This window comes from Pogonomyrmex barbatus, unplaced genomic scaffold, assembly GCF_055798465.1.
Source record: "Pogonomyrmex barbatus isolate J1 unplaced genomic scaffold, ASM5579846v1 scaffold3, whole genome shotgun sequence".
Classification (NCBI taxonomy): Eukaryota; Metazoa; Arthropoda; class Insecta; order Hymenoptera; family Formicidae; genus Pogonomyrmex; species Pogonomyrmex barbatus.
In genome coordinates, this window is record NW_028297127.1 from 21,195,193 (window position 1) to 21,218,765 (window position 23,573).

The 23,573-nt window shown below is 45.2% G+C and overlaps 2 protein-coding genes across 8 annotated transcripts in view; one reads left to right on the forward strand and one right to left on the reverse strand.

Annotated features, from left to right (window-relative positions):
* sog (chordin short gastrulation) overlaps positions 1-18,150 on the reverse strand; it is a 37,227-nt gene extending 19,077 nt beyond the window's left edge. Inside the window, exons 1-3 of one of the 7 annotated variants that reach the window (XM_089079466.1) lie at positions 18,016-18,150; positions 16,146-16,191; positions 10,856-11,253 (exon numbers count right to left, since the gene is read on the reverse strand). In XM_089079466.1, coding sequence (XP_088935592.1) covers positions 10,856-10,985 — 130 coding nt within the window. In that variant the 5' untranslated portion in view covers positions 10,986-11,253; positions 16,146-16,191; positions 18,016-18,150. Of the gene's footprint in view, positions 1-10,855; positions 11,322-11,479; positions 12,821-12,882; positions 13,042-16,145; positions 16,192-18,015 lie in introns of those variants that run through there. The other 6 variants (XM_089079464.1, XM_089079465.1, XM_089079468.1 and 3 more) reach the window with 6 other exon arrangements.
* A 4,247-nt stretch (positions 18,151-22,397) lies between these two features.
* Arf51F (ADP-ribosylation factor 6) overlaps positions 22,398-23,573 on the forward strand; it is a 4,131-nt gene continuing 2,955 nt past the window's right edge. Inside the window, exon 1 of the mRNA XM_011642652.3 lies at positions 22,398-22,618. The gene's annotated coding sequence lies outside the window, so the exon portion shown is untranslated. The remainder of the gene's footprint in view (positions 22,619-23,573) is intronic.

Consider the following 23,573-nt stretch of genomic DNA (forward strand, 5'->3'; position numbering starts at 1 on the left):
CGGACGTACGGTGACGTCCGTCAGTCGTCAAACGAAAGGATATGTTACGATTCGATTCAAACTCCTTACCGGCAGAATGAAACTTTCGCGCCTCCTTCCATCTCTCTCCCTCCCCCCCTCTCTCTCTCTCTCTCTCTCTCGCGCGCGCGCGTTCGCGCCCGCCCATCGTGAGAAAGAGTAATTGAGTTAACTGCATTGGGATTATGCCAGGGCTCAAGCTTGGCTTAAATCAGAACTGTCTGACGAATAAACTGCTGTTACGTCGGCAAGTAGCTCATCCGTATTACTCCAAATTTTACGGCTGGCACGTGTCGATTTTCTTGCGAGCCAAGGAAACCGGCTGATTCAGTCACGACATATCGATTCTTAACGCGCATAATTGATGGAATTATGTCCGCAAAAGGCGACCGGAGATTCCCGAGAAAAAAAAAAAATGATACATAAACGTTCCGTGTACCGGCGAGTACAAAGGTATCGGCGACGATCTTTCCCAGGCATAATTCACGCCAATGGAAAATACGCCATTACGAAGCTGCTACAGCCGCGAAATAATAAGAAATGGATGATCATTGGCCGATGACGTACCTACTTTTCCATCTTCTGGCTTGATAATGTGGAGAATGGACACGCCGCAAGTACAAATGATAAATAATACATCAACGTTTCGTTCCGAACAAGTCAGTTCGGTTTATCGAAGCGACGATCGATCGCCACTGAGAATAAGGAAAAGGTCTTTGCCGGTTCCGCTCAAGGATACCAATCGAAATCGCTCCTCTTTGTACAGTGTGTACTAAAGAGAGACGGAGAAAAAAGATATATCGCGAATGGAATTTTCTATAGAAAAATCCTCCGTGTATGAAAAACGTTAATTGATTGAGTGCTAAGATCCCTAGCGGAAACGCCAACCAAGTCAACAGAATTATTTTCATCTGTCAGGGATCGGTCAGGAATGTTGTTCCGTTAATGCGTATTTCGGATAAATGACATTGTAATCCGCGTGCGCGCGCGCGCGTCTATGTATTTGGCATCACGTGGTCGTTTGTCGTCCGCGCGTGCGGACTTGCTTGCGGCACGACGAGCCCATTCCTCTGTTTAACCAAGTTCGAGAACCCCGGCGAACGCACTCGTCTGCTTAAAGTAAATTTCCGAGGAAGCCTATTTACGCGATGATGATTCCAGCACTCCCGCGGCTGATGATAGATAAGCGGGCGGCCAATCGCGAATTGTCATTCGCTCGTCCCGGCACTCGACAGATTTCGACGATGCGTCGTACAGTAATTGTGCGGCATTGACCGCGGTAATGACGTAAATTAAAAGATTTTGCGCTGATTACTGTCGTTTGTGCCGCGTCGTTCCGCGAAATCATTCCTCTCTGACGACTCGCGTCTTGACTTGTGTTTCGAGATCCGTGCTCCTTGCAAAAGATCTTACGATTACGACAGATAAAAAGAAAATAAATAATTTTTTTTTTTTTTTTTCATTCGCGCAGTGGAATCTTTTTCGCAACAAAGATGCGAGATGTTCCAATATGACTCGGACGATCGGGACGACCGCAGACGAGGTTTCACTATATATAGAGCGGCGCCAGAGTAACGTTCTCGAACAGCCGTCCAGACTAAACTCATCCGCGAGAAACGTAACGCGCAATATTATTTCAGCGGGCTGGTGAAACGTTAAGCAACGCGCGGCGCGATCTCGCGATATGACGCATCTTATCTCGCGCGTGGAAAACGCGCGAGGGATAAATCGAGACGAGACGGCTCGTAAAATCAGGACGAGCCGCAGCGGCGCGTACGAAGGGAAATAGAGATAAGAAGCAGAAGTAAGAAGGACAGAAGAAACGAGCGATCCGCTTACCGGCGCGCGCGCGCGGCTGCGTGTCTCCGCTAATAAAACCAACGAGGATCTTTTCGCGCGCGAGACGATCCGACGCGATATGAACGCGATACGCGCGATACGAACGATACGAACCGATATCGACAAGCGGAGCGTATCGAACGACGGACACCGACTCTCGAGGTGCTTCGGCTTAATAAGTAAGCGAGTAATGCCCATTTCTACCGTATAGATTAACTTTAATCTCGGTGGTTTAAAACTGCTCTTTAGCTTTTTCTAATTTTTAGAATTAAAGAAAAAGGCAGAAAAGCGAGTTAAATCGAGATTAATCTACATTGATTAATCTGCTCCTTAGCTTTTTCTAACTTTTTAGAATTATAAAAAAAGAGGAGCGAGTTAAAGTTCGAGATTAAAAGTTAATTTACACTGGTAGAAAATGGCTATGAATGGCTCAAGTAACGGCGTGGAAATCTACATGATATTAACGGTACCGATTAGTAATTACATTTTCGCAGAAGCGAATGTAATTGTGAACTCGCGAAGAAAAGCGAGTTTCTGACGGATTTGACGCGCGAGTCTGATGATGAATATGATCTTTAAGTATAGCCTATGATAGCGTTTTGTGGAAGATACGTTTTAAAATAAATTTTTGCCGATTCGAAAACAGAATGACTCGCGCGGAATCGCTACTTGTCCATTCACCAAAACCAGACACGGCTCGGACCTCGACGGCGCGAAAGAAAGTGAAACCTTGACTCGAGCCGAGTTGATAACTCCCGCGCAACATCAGTAACCGTTCGTTCATTCATTCACCAAATCCACCTACGAGACGTGTACAACGCGGGCGCGTTTTTATCCCACGTTTTTATTCCCGCGACAGGTTCGAGGGCGACCGCGTCAGCGTAGCGTAGCGTGGCACACCCACGCACCGATTAATTGAATTATATACTGACATCTTGTTAATTAATTTTATGCACATATCGAGACGGCGATGTACTGAAATAAATCTTACATCAGCCGCGTGTCTAGACAGGATTAAAAAATAATCCTTTTTACGGAGGGTTGGTGGAACCACGCGGAACGACGCTATAGTAGTTTGCGGTGAAAGAAGAGGCGAGAAAGAAATAGAGAGAGAGAGAGAGAGAGAGAGAGAGAGAGAGAAAAGACGCCTTAATGCGGTGTCATACGCACGCACGGGATGGTAAATACACGTTAAACTCATATCCATACGTACGACGGCCGTATGCCGCACATACGTAACGAGGAATCTTGTTTCGTTGCGTCTGGTGACCTTGGGTGCACGCAGCGTAAAAGAGCAAACCGACAAATAAACGCCTTCGTAATTTTAGATTCATCAAGTCCACCGAGCGCGAAAGGCCTCTCCTCCCTGCTTTCGTCCTTTTTTTCCTCCCCTGCCCCTCGCTGCTCCTTCCCTCTCTCGCGATCGTCCCTTATTCTCTCGCTTATATATATATATATATATATATATATATATATATATATATATATATATATATATACGTCGACCTAGCGAGACCGCGCACGGAGACAAAAAGATGCCGGAGCACTATGTCATACTCGTAGACGAAGGCGTGTTTCTACTTTGAAGTTCCCCGGGCCCGCTTGTTAATGCGCCGCGTCTATAGCCGCTAGAGATCTTTGTCCTCGGCGAACCGATTAATTTTCCCCCGGCTTACTACCCCCCTCCTCCTCCCCCGAGCAAAGGAAAGGACACGAGCCACGTTGTGCGTCTCGTGTGTTAGCGTATGACGCACGCCTCGCGTCTTGAACTGTGCCTCGCGACAAATTCACAAACTTCGAACTACTTTCGAACCACGTTGCCCACACGCAGTCCTCGCGATCGTCCGGCAAGGTTACGCGGCAAGGCAAGGCTGTCCGCTAGAAGGAAACGCTATAAAGCGCGAACCGCACCCACGTCATCTGAGGATAATGGCAATACGCGCTACTTTGCACATCCTGCCGTGCCTCGTCCGGTCGGGCTCTATCGGGCTCTATCATAAGAGCCAAGTCTCGAGTATCGATCGTATGATAGAAGGCGATATCTTGATCGAGCGATCGCCCTAAATCGCCCGGCTAGGAAAGAAACGCGATATATTTCCGAGGCAATACACCTCGTATTTTCCTTGCGGAGACATTGAATTAGCATTAGCCATACAAGATCTCGTACAAGTGCGTTCGCGATAATGAGGGTGGAGAGGGGGGGGGGGAGAGAGGGAGAAGCCAGAAGGAATGAGCCCAGGGAGAACGAAGGAAAGGAGAGACGAAGAAGCCGCGTCGCGGAGGTGGTGGTAAGTCGTTTTGTGTCTGCAGCTCGTCTAAATATATACGATCCTCTCTTCGGCGCGGTGCAACCTTTCTCAAAGAGGCAGGAGAGATGCGAACGGTTGCCCTGCCTCGATTTTAGAGAAATCCCCGTGGACATCGCAGCGAATACGCGAATGCGGAAAAGATAAAAAAAAATCGCACGACTAGATAAGCGACCGATCTAATCGATCTGAGTCAGATCGAAAGATTAGAGACCCCGATTCGCTTCCTTTAACGCCTTTAACGCTTCTGATAACGCGCGGATATCTGATAAAAAAATGACTTTCTTTTACACGTGACTCTTCTCCATTATTTCACTTAATTTCAATTCGGTATAATATATAATTAATTTCACAGAGAGTAATAACCGTTAATGTTAATACGGAAGAGAGAGGGGAAAGAGAAGAGACCTAACATCTTCAGATCCTTGAAGAATTCTCCGCCTTCTTCCTTTCCTGCATCGGTCTCTATCAGCCTCTCTCCCGTTCCTAGCAGAGAGCACACAATAATCGAATGCATCCGGAAGTTAAATAAAGCGATCCAACTGTAACGCGGGAATCATCATGATGCAGTGTTGCTATTAGGGACGCTTTCTCGCGCATGCGTATTATAACCAATGGTCGTATCTAGGGCTGTAACATGATGTACATATAAAATAGGCGTTTAAAGTTTTGGCGGGCTCCATGCTAGGATGAGGTAGATTAAGTAGGTTAAGGTAAATATTTAAATATTATTAACTGTTATTAATTATAAATATTATTTATTATTTGTTATTTGATATTAAATTTGTTATAATATAATGGATACATATAAGCAAAAGGGGTCATTAAAAAATATGCTCGTAGTTTTCAAAATAATTGGTTAGAGGAGGATATTTTTAAAGGGTGGTTGATTCTTGACAAGTAAGGCATTGTGTATTTTGTGCAATATTACAATCAGATGTTGCAGAGCAGATTTAGTGCGACATTTACAAAGGGTCAAACACAACATATAGAAATGGTTAATAAAAAAGATGAAAGCTTCAATAATAATAATAATAACAATAACGATAACAATAACGATAAAATATCTCATAATGATAAAATAAAACTTGCAAATAAAATTATTCATTTTTTGCAGAGCATAATGTTGCTCTTTATACCGCAGACCATTTAATTCCTTTGATACAAAATATTTTTAAAGATTCTGCAATTGCACATGATATTTCTCTGGCTCGATCTAAATGCACTTCCATTATAAAAAATATAATCGCAAAATATAAACTCGAAAAGCTTGTAGAATATCTAAAAACAAATAAATTCTCAATTTTAATAGATAAAAGTACGGATACTGGTAATACAAAAATTATGTGTCTTGTACAATTTTGATCGCAAAAAGAAAAAAATTGTTAAAACTCAATTATTAGAATTAGCTTCATTAGATGCTACAAATTGTTTTGCAAGCTTTTTGAAAAATTTAAAGATGTTTTAGTAAAATAGTTTTAGTAAATAGTTTTAGTAAAGATATTCCTATAAAAAATGTTATTGGAATGGCAAGCGACAATGCATCAGTGATGACTGGATGCAATAATTCGTTTTTCTCTCGTTTGCAATTAGAGAATTACACCAGGTGTAATTTTGTTAAATTTTATTTGCCATTCTTCCGCGATAATTGCTAGTAGAGCATGCGAAAAATTAATTAGAAATTTTTGTGAAAACTTAATTAGAAAAATTGCAACTTATATGTCGAACAGTGCAAAGAAATGTGCAATTTTAATAGAATTTCAAGAATTTTTTGAGATAGAAAAAAAGATTCTAAGATTATATAACACATGATTTTACAAAATTGCGTGATTAGAATTCTTGATCAATGAGAAGTTTTAAAAAGTTATTTCATTTTAGCAACAAGTGAAGATAAATCAGAATCTGCAGAAGTAACAAAATTAAATGATAATATTATTAAATCGTATTTGCTCTTTTTAAAGTATTCTTTAAATTATTTTAATAGAGTTAATGCTCTTTTTCAACACGCAACATTTTCATCACGCAACATTTTAATTCATATATTACATAAAAGTAATCAACAACTTATTCGACAAGTAGCACTTAATTTTATGACTCCTGAAGCTTTGAAAAACATTGAAATATTAATATGATCATAAATGATGATCAATATTTAAATCATAAATGATGATCAATATTTAAATCATATAAGATTAGGATCTGAATATGGAGAACTTTTAACAACATTGCCATTAGAATACGCACGGGAAATTAAATTAAAATGTTTAAATTTTTATAAAATGGCTGTTCGCGAAATGATGGAACGTTTACCGTATAAAGATTTTTTTTTTAACATTTGTCATTTTTAAGTCCCATAATAGCTTTAGTTGACAAAGATAGAAATAAAATTAGAAATTTAACTTGTGTTGCCTGTCGTATAGATGAGATAGATATAACGAAACTAGAATATGAATGGACAATTTTACTTACAATTTTTGATAAAACTGAGAAAACAAAATTAGCATCTTTGAATATTAATGAAATGTGGGCCAAAATATTAGAATATAAAGATTTTGACGGAAAAAATGTTTAAAAATTTAGAATTATTAGTAAAAGCAGTTTTATCCTTTCCTCATTCTAATGCCGAAGTGGAATGAATTTTTTTCTATTGTTAATGACATAAAAAATAAAATAAGAAATAAATTGTCCATTGAAACAATTTCAGCTGTATGTATATTCGATCCAGTTTTCAAGCGCATCATATACAATGTATGAATTTTGAATCAGATTCGCGACATTTAGAATTACATAATCCGCAAAATTTATGCAACATCTGATTGTTAATTTAATTATATTTCTTTTCAATTATAAATTGATGACAATTTTTTTTTTATTTACATTAAAATCCATTCAAATATTTTCTTTTAAATATGTCCATTGTATTATGCTGTTTTATTTTGCAGAATTTATTTCAAAATATATTTATGTTACAGTTTAATCTGTGATACAATTGTATCTGTAAAAACTAAGATATACACATATATGATATTATTTTGTTTTGTACCTGATTATACCAAATAGTAATATGATAAAGCATAATTTTTTTTATAATAATTATAAATATTTTTTTTCATTTATCAATAATTTGTAATATCTTACAAAAAATTTTTATTTTAAATGTTAATATCGTTAACAATATATTAATTATAATTATATTATTTTATTTATGCAAAACATTATTTTATTGTATGATTAGAAAATTTATTTGTTTATTTATGTATTAGAAAATGTATTTTGTTTTACGAATACTAGTAAGGTTTTCGGACAGTTTTCCTTACTCTTGTAAAGAACGTTGGTATTCTTCTCAATTCTGCCCTAATAAAATATTTTATTTTAAACACATAAATGTATTTTATTATATACTTTCTTTCCTATCATTTACAAAAATATAACTTTGTTAAAAAATTAATGTAGATTGTAGATTATTATTATTAATTATATTATTTAAAATTTTATATAATTAAATAATTTTTATATTTTTATGTAATTTCATATAATTATAAACAAATTTTATATAATATAAAAAATTTCAGTAAAAGACCAAATGATACCTTTCTTCTTCTGAACGTGATACTTCAATCAACCTGCATCTAAATACGCATGCGCGAAAAAGCGTCCCTGATAGCAACACTGTCATGACGTCCTCCCGGAGTCACGTCGTGCGCGTTACGAGTGTACGAGCGCGATGTGCAACGCCGTCGTTTACCTACTTAAAAGAAAAAAAAAAGGCACATTGACTTACTAAACTTCTTTAATGCACAACGGCGGCGTTGTCTTCGTGGCTGCAGCCAATTAGCCGCGAATCTTGTACGGAGGATCGAGCGACTCGCGCTCTCGCGAGGGCGAGGGAAAGGGTTTCGATCGCGCGCCGCCACGCCGCCACGTGAATAAGGCCCATTTATGTAAAACTCACAGGCGTTTTTAAACTCGCGTTTCCGAGGTAATCTGCCATCGTATGAAATTGGGTAGAAATTGGTCGAATCCGCAAATGGGGAGCACAACGGAGCTCATAGACGGGGACGCGTTTGCGATTCCTCCGCAAATGCGTCCCTCCCGGGGGACAGCCCGAAATCTCTCTCTCTCTCTCTCTCTCTCTCTCTCTCGTTCTCTATCTCTCTCGGCCTTCCCTTCCTGGCCGACCGATCGCGATATTAAAATTAGTGTTTATATACATGGGCGGACCGGTTTTTAACGCAACGCTGTTTGAAAAGTGCTGTTAACTGATTTACACTGATGTAACACGAGGATTTCGCCGGCCGGCGGAATAAAGAATGCAAAAACATTCTCTTCTTCCAGGAACTCGAAACTCGAACTCCGAGTGAATTATAAACGCCGGAAATCGCGCGGCGATCAGAGATTTTATCGGATGTATCCGCTCAACTCTCCTTCGTCCGTTTCTCCTTCGCGATTATCGGTGCGTTGTAAATCGAAGTTATATTATCGGCGAGGAGGGAAAAGAAATGCGTGACGATAAACGGCGAACGCGCGCGTTTATTTCGACGATATTAGAGACTCGCAATCGTCCTCTGTCACCTCAGCGATAAATACCAATTGAGATTAGCATCAGCAGCCTAACAGATGGGAGCGAGCGAGAGACAAAGATCCGAAGGAAGAGGGTGGAAAAATCCGAGAACGGAAGAAAAAAAAAAGGAATCCCTCCGAGTTTCGATAGAACGCTAGAAAACGCGTATACAAGCTATTTCTCGATTCGTGCGACCGCAATGATACTATATGATAAAAATCTCTTTCGCCATTTTATAAAGATAGTGTCCGAGAAATCCTTCGTATAATCGTTCGAAAAAGTTCTGCGGAAAGAAAAGTTGAGGATATCTTTTTGCTGCAGAACGGTAACTGGACTCGTCAGAAGGACATTAAATCAGGAAAGCCAGTTAGTGACAATGAATTTTCGAACTTTCAATATTTGAATGCGAATTAAGAACGAGCCGAAAATGGATAATAAGGCTCACGGAAAATATCAGGGTCGACAGCTTATGTAGACTTAAGCTGACGGTCAGAGATCGATCAAAAAAAGGCAAGTTTTGTACAAACACAACTGACACGTCAGTGTATACATTTCTTTTTTTAGAAAAAATAATACATGTAAAAATTTCCCAAACCTTTTTTAACATTCTAAACTCGATATCTGAAGGTCTCTCTTGTCTAGCGTGTAATTTAAATCGTCGCGTAAACTCGAGGAGGAAAAACATTTTATTGTCGCGGAATTATTCGCATTTAACAACAAGCCGTTTCGCTTCGTTGATTATTCGGCAAACACACGTGCGATACGCATTCGTCGACCGAATTTGTATGCCGTGTGCGATATCTTTGTTACTGTTTTCAAAACGTCATCGCGATAAAAGTGGCGCTCGATTATCATTGCGATCTCGTAAGGCGCGATATTCATTCGAGTCGAATTGAATACGAACACCTTCTCTCGATCTTCTCGGTATCCTCCGTCTTTCCCTCGCATACGTAAACACGTTAGGATATACGACGGACGATTCCATCCGTGTCGACGATAAAGGAAACGGATAGTTAAATAAGAGAGAAATAAACTAGAACAGGTAACGAAAGCCGTGTAAGAAGAATGGAATTGATGGAGGGAAAAAGAGGGCACGCGCGAGCAAGCCGGTGGACACTGCTAGATCCTTATAAAGAAGAGAAACGAGCTACTTGGATCCTTCTCTCTCCGCTTGTCCCGATGTTCTCTCTCTCTCTCTCTCTCCTCTCTTTTTCTCGATGCAACAATTCCTAAAGATATCTGAATCATGGCTGTGAAATAGAAAACATTACGCGGTTTATTTTATAAAACACAAGGACAATATAGACAAAAATGTATATATAGTACATTTTGTACTTTAAATAAAGTGCCTTATCAAGAGAGCAAGAGTGCACTATTTCAAAAATAAAAAAACAAGACGACGAACAGTCCTCGAGACGGTTGTCATCTTACGTCGATCTCGACGTAAGGCGGATTCGCCAAAACGCGAGACGCCGCTGGCGGCACACGAAGGCACAGACGAAGGTCACGTTTTTAGCGATACCGCGGAGCGGCACGGAGGAACACGTTTTACACGGTGAAAGCGTAATCTCGGCAGGCTACCGCCGTAGTCGCGAGGAAAACATTATGATCAACCAGGGCCATGTCACGGATGTGCGCGCGGTCACCGTGCCGTGCCGCATCGATGCGTTTCTCGCTCAGCTTCTTCCTCCTTTTTTTTCTCCTTTTCTTCCATTTTTCCTTTTTCTCTCTCACGCGCGTTTCTCGCACGTTATGTAAGACCGCGGCGGTCGCGGCGGTCGAACCGAGAGTCGCAGAGTCCGAGAGGTACACGCGGCCGTTCGCCACGTACGACGCCTCTCTAACCTTTAAAGGACAAGAAACCGCATCCAGGCGCGACGCGATCGGACGAAAATCGCCGGACGACGTTACGGAGATCGAGAAATGTCAAGAAGAGACGGGAGGGGAGGGGGGGGGGGGCACAAAAGGGGAAGAGGAACGGTCCGGTGGACGACCGGAAAAAGCGGACGGCTTCCGTTTGACGGCTTCGGTTCGACAGGTCCTCCCCAAAGATCGCGCCGGTAGGATAACGATCCGTCGACGCGTGTAGGGTAGGACAACAAGTAAACAAGATTTATAGATGGTTACTTACCGGCGGCCCGATGCGGTCTTCTCGCCCAGTCGTCCTCGATTAAGGGTGCGACTTTTCGCGCATGCAGCGTCAAAGGACAGGAGGCAATGATGAATAGAATCGGCAACATCAGACCACCGTGGAGATGCATCTTGGCGACTCTTGGTCTCTCGCGGCGGCTACCTTGTTCTTTCTCACTCCCTCTCTCTCTTCCTCTCTCTTTCTCTCTCTTCTCCTTCCGCCGTTTATCAGCCAGTTATTCTCTCGCACTCGGTCCTGGCACTCGTGCTGGTGTCTTACGCATATAGCGCGTCCTCCTCCTTCTCCTTTTGTTCCTTTCTCGTTCTCTCTTTCTCGATCTCCTTCCTCGTCGTCGTCGTCGTCGTCGTCGTCGTCGTCGTCGAAGCCGTGGCACTGGTCTATTAACGACCGTTCATTGCACAAAACTTTCTGCACACTATCTCGCCACTACGTAACCTACCCCTCGCTGCGCGGACGACATAGAAAAAAATGAAAAAAAAAAAAAGAAAGGGAAAAATTATAATGTTCTCGTGTTCGGCTTTGGGGGGAGGGGGGAGGGGAGGGTTTAAACGCGCGTCTCGCGAGCGCGGCGCGACTAATTGCCGCCTCTAATTATTTATATACTTTTTCCTATTCGGCGTGTCGCATCGAGACGGTAATACGCATAAGTCCGGACACGCGATCCTCACGCGGACGTTCCGCATTACTACGCGCGCGCGCGCGCGCGGACACCACGCACATGCACGTACGTTACAACACACACCTCGCGCACTCTCGCACTCGGTGACGAGAGAACGAAGCGAAGGCACGCGAAGCGAAACACCGCGAGAAAGCCTCCCGGTCGGAAAGCGTCGCGCTCTCTCGCAACTCCAAGCCGCTACTCCGAGCGATCTCTCGATTCGCGCTCCTCTCGCGCCTTGCGCGCCTCTCCGCACCACCGCCGTGCGCCGACCACGAGAGCGCGCGATACTGCGGCGCACGTTTTATAAGGTGGTAGCGCGACACGGCCGCGCTTATACGAGAGTGTCCCGAGAAACGAAGAGACACGGGAGAGTAAGAGCGACGGCGACGGCGGTTTCGGCGTCGTCGTCGTCGTCGTCGTCGTCTCTGTTCGTTTCTCTCCTTTTCTCCCTTCCTCTCTCTCTCTCGTCTTTTCCCTCTTACCACTCTCCTCTTCGTCTTGTTTCGCGCGGCTTGCTCTCCTTGCCCTCTTCGCGTGCCACCCGTGTACTACGTCCCTGTTATTCTTCTCTTCACCTCCCGCGACCGTACCTCTCGTCACCTCCGCTTCGCGGTGTTACGCCGGTTCGCGTCTGACTGACACACGGTGCAGCCGGCACCGATTTCTCGACCACGAGTCGCGCCGCGCGCGCCAGGCGTATCGGATAGCAAACGTCCGACTGACTGACTGACTGACCGCGAGCCGTCTGGTCAACTCCTCCCTGGTGGGAGGGGGAGAAGGAGGAGGAGGAGGAGGACAAGGAGATCCTCCCGCGCGAGCGCGGCCACCGCCGCGCACCGCCGTGTCCTCCTCCGCGAGAATGCGATCGCGAGATCGCGGAAACCGGGAAGCGAGAGAGCCTGCTGCTGATGCTGAGCCACGACCGAGCCACGACCGAGTTTTCGGTACGCGAACGCGCAAAGTACTTCGGATTCCGACGATCTCGCGCGCGCGCGTCACGCCTAATATAAAACGCTTTTCCACTTTCGTACGTTCCCCCCTCCCCCCGGCTCCGCGCCGTCACCGGTGACGACCGACGGGCGACCCGACCACCGACGCCTCTGCCAACGGAAGCGTCGCTCTGTCTGGCGTCGCGCGTTCGCTCCTCTCTTATAATAGTCCGCAGCCACGTGCTATACCGCGCGTTCTTTCGAAGCGGACTACCGATCGGCTCCTCCCGGCAAGAGAAAAGAGGAAAAGGAAAAAGAACGGAAAGTAGGGGGGGAAAAAGAAAAAAGAAAAAGATTCGCGCCGAATGATTATCACACCGTGATAACACCGGCTCGTTATCTTCTTGTCGACGTACCCGAGAGAGAGCGGCATGTGATATATACGAGGCGCGCTTTTTCTTCGGTCGGATGAGCGCTTTCCCAGACACCCGCTTTCGACAGGTCCGCAGTGACAACTGCCCGCAGGCCGGCCGGTCCCCACGCTTTTATGGGGACAACCGAGCGCGCAACCGACAGCGATCGCGCCGATCGGGGCCTCCGAGCAAGGGTTAATCGTTAGGAGAACTCGTGTCGCGTTCGACGTGTTACCTCGATCGCCGCGCGGTGGGTACAGCGGGTGTAGCGAATCGCTGCGGTCCGAGAGGTGTTGCGAGGCGATACCGTACGCGTGTGGGTGCGTCGCCGGTCGGCCCTACTATCTTCGATCAAGCCGAGCCGGGCTGAGCCCGAGTTAAAGAGTCAAGTCAAGCCGAGCCGAGCCGAGCCGAGCCGAGCCGAGTCACGCCAGGTCGAATCAAATCAAACCGAGCCGAGCCGAGCCGAGCCGAGCCGAGCCAAGCCAAGCCAAGCCAAGCCAAGTCAAGCCAAGCCAAACCGAACCGAGTCGAGAATTATTAGGCTGGAGTCAAAGACTGTCGACGAGGCGTCACCCCGCGTCGTCAATAGGCTCCATAGGAACAACGGATGTGGAGACATTCGAACGGTCGTTAACGAGAAAGAGAGCGATTAGAGAGCGACTACAGAGAAACTCCAATGTTTTCGACAGATTTATCGATAGTTTCCCTTCCGCAGAGAGCCGCAGAGCGGGAGAAAGCGCTACTCGCGCGGGAATAATAGTAACGCGATGAGCGTGCAATCAGGAAACTGCATCGAGAACATGTCGAGAACATCTTGTATCAAACGTATATTTCGCGCCGCTATGTCAGCACCCTCTCCGTCTTCCTCCCTTCGCTCTTATTTCGGAACGCTACGCAACGAGAAATATCTTGGCCGCGCACGCATCTAAATTTCGCCAATGGCGCAAGTCACACACCTGCAGTTTTGTAAAATTTATACAGCGCTAGGAGATTAAATTCATGTAGCAATAACACACGTTGAATCTGCCCGACAGAAGACACTTTACAAACTTGTAGTAGAGAATATTTATATACAGTCGAATCACCTTATTCTGGATGCGTCGGGGATCAAACAAGCGAGAAATTAAAAATATCGTTCTGATATGCGCGTAGTGACTTTTCTGTTTCCTATCGTCACGCGACGGCAAGGAGGACGAGTCCTTTTCCAATGTCGAAAAGGATGAGCCCCATTTGTGAAAGTCGGAAAAAAAAACGCTTGAACTTGGACTTGCTCGATATTTCCTTCAGAATTCCAAAGTCGCGTGACATAAGCATGCGACACAGGATACGTGACGGAGTTTCGAAGAATGGAAAAAACGGCGGCGACAAATGTCGGTAACGACGCATCAATGGTTCGAGTGTTGTGAATGGAGATGAACAGGACGCCGCCCGATGCGATGATCTTAATCGAATTGATCGATTCACGGCGCGTCGAAATGACGTAGGCGTTAAATGAGCTCACCGCGTCTACGATGCAAATCCGTTTCGCGACGTCGATCGCATACCTAAGATTTGCGATTATGCCGAATACATAAAAATCGCGTATTGTTTATTTGCCTTTTTGCGACGATGCGTCGTGACGAGTCCGTTGAGTAATACCCCATAGAAAGCTTCTTGCGAGTCAATCTCGCGCTTCAATGTCTTCGTTACTTCTTTTCTTTTTTTTTCTTTTTTTTTTTCCATGTTAGCTTCATTCGATTTCGAAAATACTGGTGTTAGGTGCGAAAGGAGACTGTGTACCTACAGGGAGAGGTGTAGATGTGTGCGCGTACGTGGGACCTCAAGGTGAGAAAAGAAATATGACGAAGAGTAGCTGAGGCAACGGCATCGTTCTTGCGTCTTTGAAAGCGAGAGAGGAGACGGCGCTTTCGCAGATTCCACGTGAGATACCTGCCAGCAGCATTCTTCGTCCTGCGAGAGCGGAGGCATTAAGCCGGATGCACATTCGTCGTGGACGATGCTCGTTCGCGGGATTCGTTTTCCAAGAAAAATATCTTCCGCCTTAAAACGAATTTTACGGCAGATTTCGTTGACGGTCGCAAAGGTCCATGCTCAATCTGACAGCCCTTCTTCCCCCTTCTTCTCCCGTTTTATAGATGGTCCTCACCTTTCCATTCGTCGCGCCCTCGAATTATTATTCTCGTCTCGACTAATTGGATATATGTCGTGCGTTAAATCTACTTTGAAGAAAAGATCACTCGGGAGAGTTCTACGAATGTGCCCGTCGGTGCGCCTGGACGGAGAAAGGAAAAAGAGAGGAAAAAAAAAATAAGGTATATCTTCGCGCCCGCCACCCCTGCGACGTGGCGCGGCGCCGCTTTTATCACCGATGCGCATCTGATGACGAGACCGAGATGTTAGCACTCCCACGCCGTTAGGCCTCGTCCATTTATCCCACCCGACGTACAAAACTCCACCCTCTCCGCCTTCATTCGGCATATCTCCGATCGCGAAATAAAAGGGGGGAAAAAAAGGAAGGGAGGGAAGGAAGGAAGGAAGAAAGGAGGAGGAAAGAAGAAAATAAGAAGGCACGACGTGGATCGGGGAGGCGCGACTCCCAATTTCGCCGGCGATTTAAGTCGTCATTGTACGGAGCTCCGTACCGGCGGAAATAAGAAGAAATCGCAGGATCGTCTCGCAGGATCATCAGTCTCTATTGTAGGATTTTACGATGGAATTCTGACGGTGCATCTTGCGTTTTCACACGACGATAACACAGGTACGGCGTGGCGTGGCGTGGCGTGGCGTGGTCATGGCGTGGCGTGGCACGGCGCGGCGCTCCGCGGCTTCGTGCGTGAAGAAGGGCACAGAGCGTGGAGCGAAACGAGCGTGCGGACCGCGAGGAACGCCAGGCGGAAAGGAGAGAAGGATGAAGAAAGGAAGAAAGGAGGAGAGAGGCTTATAGGATCGGCTTGAAAGGATGGTGGGCCTGATCCGCGTCGACTATTCATAATCGAGAATGACAAATCTAATAGATTCTCGACGATGCGATCAGCCACGAGTCGCGAGGTTAGGTGTCTGGGAAGGTGACGCGGGGGAAAGGGAGGGGGACGGGGGAGGGGGGGGGAAAGGAATAAAGAGAAAAGTGAGAGTGATTTTATTCAAGGCGATGGATGTAACGCTTCATCGACAAACGGCGACGGCGACGGCGACGGCGACGGCGACGGCGACGCCGTCACCGCCTCACCGTCGCCTTTACGGTCATATTTAACAATAATACTCACCCTCGGGACACGCTGTGCAAAATCCAATTCATGAATGGTGTCAGACCTGCGACAAAGATTTTTGTTACAATGCTCATTGTCGCGACGATGGAATGCGAAGATGGTTTGGTATTGTTATCCCCCACCCTTCCCCTTTGCCACGCAGGCTAACCGCTGAATGACCGAGGGATAATCGATTCTTAGAAATCAAGGACTATAAATGTCCGGTAACGTGCGACAACCGATTAATTCGTACCCGTCCCGTACGTTATTTGCGATCATTCCTTGACCATTACGCCGATACGATTAAATTATTTGTCCGACGTGCGTCAGTTGAGTCTAGAATTCAATAGTTTTGACAGATATCAAACAGCGATCAAACCAATCATACGCAATGAGAAAAAACGTACCAATCGAAATGATCCGTCGAAAACAAGCAATTCAAAATTGCAATTCAAAATTAATATTCGTCTCTCTAATATATAGTCGTATATTTATAATTATTACGTTATGTTAATTATATTTATACTATTATCATTAATGTAATTTTAATGCACCGACATTGATGCTTGTTGCTCGTACGAATGTGTACAGACGTAAGAGCATTCGTAGGTGATAAGAGCTGTTGTACATGTGTGTACGTTTATGTAGAAGTATGTACGTACATGGAAGAGACGGATGTGCAACCAACGTTCGTTGACGTCGTTAACTTTAAACTTGGCTTTATATAAACATCATGATCTGCGTATATTTATACAGAGGCGATACGGAGATACGCCTTCGAGATATATAATTTTTTATAAACGGCGATACACAATGAGACAGCGATATCGCCTTCCCTCCTTCGGCGTAAAGTTTTCGCGTGCAGTTTGATAACAGTTCCCGTATTTTTATGTCCAAATCCACTCCACGAGGAAATAGATAAACGCGTTAGTTTTTAATGAGCGTTCAAGAAACGGAAGTGTAAGTCGGCGGTAACGAGACGCTTCTGCCAATCGCGCCAAATTTATGATTTCTTTCGCGACGGGGCTGCGACGGGGGTTGCTTTCGTGAAATCTCAAGTGCCGCGGATAAGCGTGCGTTTACAATAAGCGGGCGATAGCGCGTATCGCGCGTATCGCTGTTAATTAATTATGGCGAGAGTGAAAGCGTGGTATCCTCGCCTTTGCAACCGCGTTTACTTTATTTGCTCAAACGTCGCCAACGACCGTCGTCGTTTACGTTTGAAGATTAATGGGGCAATAGACAACGCCGTAAAACGGCGGTCGGTTGGTGACAAGACGCTCCTTCCAAAGACGCGCCAAAAGTTTTTCATTTCTTGTACGGTAGTGCGACGGGGGTTGCTTTCGTGAAATCTAAAGTGCCGCGGATAAGTGCGTTTACAACAAGCGGACGATAGCGGGCGTATCGCGCTGTTAATTAATTATGACGAAAGTGAAAGCGCGGTATCCTCGTCCTCGCGACTGCGTTTACTTCATTTGCTCGAACGTCGCCGACGGTCGTTGTCGTTTACGTTCGAAGATTAATGGGGCAATAGACAGCACCGTAAACGATCGGTCGTCGAGATAATGCCGCTAACGCGCTATAACGAAGCGCGTGTTTTTTGAACGCGAATGGACGCGCATCGCATCGTATCGTCGCGTTAAATTAAACCTAAGGTCACCTCGACCTCAGACAGCGATATATCGAGAGCATGTCCTATACGGCACAAGAGAGAAATATATATATATATATATATATATAGAGAGAGAGAGAGAGAGAGAGAGAGATGCATTACGAGAGACGGTCTCGCGATTTCGTAAAGTCTCTTCGTTTCACGTCAATCTTGAGAAGAAGATCTCACGTTCGCGCTTCTCTCAAGATTTTACTGATCGAAATCTCCGATGCATACCTTCGTCCGTTATAAATAATCGAAGGAGAGACGTGTTGCGTGTCTATATTTAGGTGAAGTCTAGTGCGTGCCAGTATCTCATTTGAAACAATCAGCGGGAATAACCTTGTACTTGGAAATCACATCCGACCGCCGGTCGGACGCCGGTCTGATATGTTTCTCCACACGGAACGGACGTTCTTCTTTCCAGGCGCCAAGCTGCCGCGCCACTGGTACCATTCATCTCCAAGACAATATGTCTATCTATGAGACAGACCAAAAAGAAGGAACCATTCGTGAACAACTCGCAAACCACTTTCCCGAGACTGAATGAAGTTATTACTGCACTGCGCTTCTCACCTGACGTCCCTCTAATCCTCGGATTCCTGACGTAATTCGGCACCCGGGCACAAAGTCATGTTCCAGCAGTTTTACGAGTATTCGAAGACTTTTTTGTATAGACTCCCGAAATATGGCCGGAAATTGTGGAGCTTGACCATTGTGTCGAGGTTCGTAAGGCACGCAGATCCATAATGCAATTTATAATGATTTCCGTAGAAACTCCATTAAGAAGATTTTACGAACCTCTACGGTATTTCCGTACGCGAAAAAATATACGAATGGACATGATGAATGGACATGACGGATTTCTTCTTTTTCGGGATCTCTTTGGAAACTCTTGTGGATAAAGACATCTAAAAGAGGTAAGTATTATAATAAGTAATATTTTCTATTTAATAATATTTTCAAAGAAGTCCCAATGTGTATTTTTTTTTCTATAGTGAATTATAAATTTTTTTCGACAATGGAAATCAATATATCAAAGTTTGGAGACTCTTAAAAGCTCTACTTATTTTTCTATTTTATATGGCTAGAAATGAATCACAGAAGCGAATCTCATATTAGTATGCTGGCGAAACAGTCTTTTGCTTCTGAACGAAGTTTTATCTTTTTTTATTATCTTACAATCCCTATTATTCTTAATAATTCTTAGACGGATAATTTTTAGAAGATTATTCGAATTTTAAAATATATAATTTAGAGAAAGAAATAAGTATAATTTTGTGTAATATTTCAAAAAATACATTGAAAAAAGGCAATGCAAGAAATTAAAATTATAAACTATCCTCAAAAACACAAGTTCCCTTTTTGGCAATCTCCTTTCAAAGAGTTTTATTGAAAATTTTAACAATTTACGTTCCTCGCGAATTCCTTTGCAGATTCCTCGTACGCCTCGTGTTTCAGATCTCTATTGTTACGTAGCTTCGCTAACGAACGGTCGTTGAACGAAAAGGAGATCGGGGAGATTTGGCGTCGTCCCTTGAACAGGCCATAGATTTCTCACGGCATGCGTGAATCGGCGAGGAATATGTGTCATGTCACGTAAACAGACTATAATAATATTACACTATAAATACACAGACTCTCGTCGGGCGAGACCGTGTGCAGGCGCCGGCGCCGCTGGCCGCCGCCGGCCGTGTACATTACACGCGCCGAGGGAGCATTATCCGTCCTACGTATTCGACGGTACTCTTCTACCCCCCCCCCCCCCTCCCCTCCCCTCTTCTTCTCTTCTTTTATTTTCTATTTTGTAACCCTTGTTTTACACTTATATACTAAATATTACTTATTTTATGTGTATATTGTATTTTGTTTTCAGTGCTTGAGGGGACTTGTCCCGGAGCGCATAATAAATAGCGATTTCTCTCTCTCTCTCTTTTCTCTCCTTTTCTCATTCTGGCTCCCTTTTACCGTGCCGTGCGGCCTCTTTCGTTCTTGTCGCGCCCATGTCCTCTCCCACGAATCGACTTCTTAGCGGAGCTTAGCGTTCCTTACCAAACTGACCGGATAGCGCGACACAACGCGCGGCGTTGCAGTAACTGGCTTGGTTGAACGACCAATCGACTCGATCTCATCTCTCTTTTCATCTCCGTTCTCTCGCTCTTCATCCTATCGGCCGGCTCGTAGAGGCGTGAGCCGAGCCGTCGACACGGCGGCGCGGCGCGACACGCTTTATCTCGGGGAGGGAAAAAAAAAAAAAGAAAAGGGAGAAAAGCGAGGAAGCGTTATTCCTTTCCGTCTTTATTCGGTCTCCTCGAGAATACGGGCGAACGTGGACGAGGAAACGCGTCCTCCCGTTCGCGCGCCTCTGCTTATTTGCTACAAGAATTTGTGCGCCGCGCGCGGATAACCGTGCACACGAGGAAGTATTATTCGCGTCCCCCCCCCCCCCACACACACACACACACACCACATTCGGTCATATTGTGACTTCGACAGCCTCTCTCCTTCTCTTTCGTTTTGCCTTTCCTGTCACCTTTTTTGGGTGTATAAATTACATCAATTGCGCCCGCACCAGGAAGCGCAGCGAACGTAACTCGCAGCTTGAATATCTTGAATCTACCATACGCGGATCGGGAAATACCGAGATCAAAAAACGATCGTATTTCCATCGTCGCAACCGCGTGAAAGGCGTGAAATCGAATCGCAGGCGGACTATATCTCTCCGCGTTTTCTTTTTCCCCTGGCTTCGACAGTATTTCTCGTTGTGTCTCGTACATTGAATCCGTCGTATCCACGGCCGGCTCGCGGGACTCCCAGTCGCGATGTCGCGGGACTCCCAGTCGCGATGTCGCGGCCGCGGATATTGCGACTATCGTGGCGCCACGATTAACATACGATTATCATAAATTCTAACAGAAAAACGCCGTGAAATTTAAATATCAAACGGCGCGTGTGGTGTTTACCGAGACCGGGGAAAGGTGCCGACTTTTTCTCGCCGTTGCCGCCGCCGCCGCCGCCGCCGCCGACGCCGCGCGAGGAGAGCCGGGCTTATCGTATTTGCATTAACGACCATCCGGCGTGAATTAATGGCTGATTATGCGGCATTCCTGAATGCATTTACAACCGCGTGTGCCCGTAACGTGCGCACACACACACACACACACACACACACACACACACACACACACACACACACACACACACACACACACACACACACACACAATTCATTTAAATAGCGACAAGTAGCATTTTCTCCGTTCAGGTGGCATGTACAGACGTATACGTCTAATTTAGGTCCGCGCGATGCCTACGTTCTTACGTAGCGTGGCAAACCCACACGTAGATACGTTAAGCGCCGCCGCCGCCGATCTGGACGTTTTACGGCCGTGCGCACACGTCGTTAAACGATGGGAATGTTGGCGCCGCGTCGCATGACTCCGCGCGCGCGCGAAGGTGGTTTATAACATCACGCGTAGCTCCGGTCCGGGGAATAATGCAGCGCGAGCAGTCTGCGGCGCGCGAAAGATCAGCCACGTCCAATCTGGAGTAACAAGGAGCGTGAAGCATCCCCCATCATGCCCTCCCTTCATCTCCTCTCTCTCGTCCCTTGTCTTGTTCGTTCCGCCGCCTCAGCTCGCCTGACCGCGCCGCGCCTCGTTTCGCGTCAGATAAAACGAAGTGTCGGCGCCCACGCTGTATCACGCCACATAGAAATTCTTCGCGAAGCATTACGAACTTTTGAACGTCGTGAAAAACTCTTGCGCTATTGTCCGCGGATTTGTATTCTTATATGACGCCTTATATGACGAAATCCATTCGTTGGATTTCGAGAATGCCATCGCAAATTACAGTTGATGAGCGTAAACAAGTATATAAACTCTCGTGAGATTATTTGCGTCAAAACGACTCGATATTTCGTATAAAATCGTTTCTCGTAATATTAGAAAAGATTTCATCCAACTTCCTGTGTTTTCTATGTAAAAAAATTACCCAAATTGAAATGACGCACAAAAATATTTAAAACAATCATAAGGAAAAAGAAATTGAAAACACATTGGTCATAAATCTGTAAATTGAATTGTCTTAATTTTGTTTGCTATTTTTTTTTTTTTTTTATGTAAATTCTGAAATGCCTTAAATTTTCTTAAATTTTCCATCCATAACGTAATTATTGTCACAATTCACTTTCAAATGAATAAACTATATTTTCTCTACCTTTTCAAAACAAAAACTTTGAACAGGCGTTCGCTTTAGTCGCGCTTTCTATATTTCACGTCATACCTTTCTTTCTCCTCTCCCAAAATCATTTATACATATAAGATAGGCGTAGATGTAGATACCTTCATATTTAATACCATTGAAGATTACGGAAATAAAAAAATGTGCCAAAAAGAAAGAACTTTCCATATCTCTTCCTTACGACATTGAAGATTTCGTTGCATAATTTCCGGGACACTCCATATCCACTCTCGGAAAATGCGAGAAACAGACGGATTCTGCATTATCCATTGGAAAATCTCCGGTAGCGTAATTCCGCGCGATGGCGCGACGTGACGCGCGAACACCGTGGCGTCCGCGTCCGCGTCCGCGCCCGCGCCCGCGCCGTCGCCGTCGCTGTCGTTGTCGCCGCGTTGCATGCGCGCCCCGTGATTTACGGAGGGACGTGACGAGATGACGATGCCGCCGTGTCCGGCGACGATGAAATAACGTTTTCGCGAGCGCTTGAGGCGGTAAGCGCTGAGCCGATCGGCGGAGAGCTATGCGCAGCGTAACTGTGATGTGTCCGTGCAGTATTGTCAACGGTCAGGTACTCGCTCTACTCTGCAGATGTTTCTCGGTGAGTTGATCCGCGCTCTCTCATCCCTCGCCTCCCTTCCCCGTCTGTTCTCGTGATCGCACGCCGCTGCCGCCGCCTAAAGTGATCGCGAACCGCGGCCGATTCGCGAACGAGACGTATCGTGTTTCGCGCGGAACGTGCCGCGAGAAACGAAACGCTTTCATCGTGAACGATCGATAGCTCGCAAATGTCACGGCAGCGAATCCTCTCTGTCCTTTCCCTCCTTTCTCCCCTCCTTTGTAGCAATTTATCCCTTTCAGAAACGTGACATCGTGACATATCTGGCGCGGCCAGATAAAAAGCTCATTCTCGTTCCATCGCCCACACACGAACACGCCTTTCCGTTTCGCGCGACGTGTCGCGGTGCTGCTCGTCCGTTTTGCGCTGCACTTTCTGCACTCGGTTCGCCGTCCCGTACGACTTGAACGTGACGCGCGGTCCGTTAGGTATGTTCCACCTGCACCTGTTACACTTCCTCGGCGTTCAAAATAAATTTTTAAATTTGTTTCCTCGGCTTGGTTCGCGCCTCCCATATCGCGCTCCTTTCTCTCTCTACTCTCTCCTCTCGTGACTCGATTGTATACACATTTTCATTTCAAATGCCGAAAGCGATGAGGAAGTCGATTAAAATAATATATGCATCGAGTGAAATGAAACAAAAACTGTAGCAAGCAAGAATTTCCGGGCTTTATTAATACGAATGTAAGGATCAAAAACCAGATAAGAAAATAAACTAATATAAAAAAATTAAGTAGATCGAGTGTCGAGAGAATTTTTATATAAAATACATGTATACATGTACATTTAAAAATCCGCGTAACTGTCGATCAGAAACTTCCGTTCTTACATACTAGATATTTTCTCCGATCTTATTCCTGAAAGCGGCAGGGAAAAGCGGCAGAAGTGAGACGAAGTAGATCTAATCTTGACTGCGGAAAGTGCAACTAAAACGAGC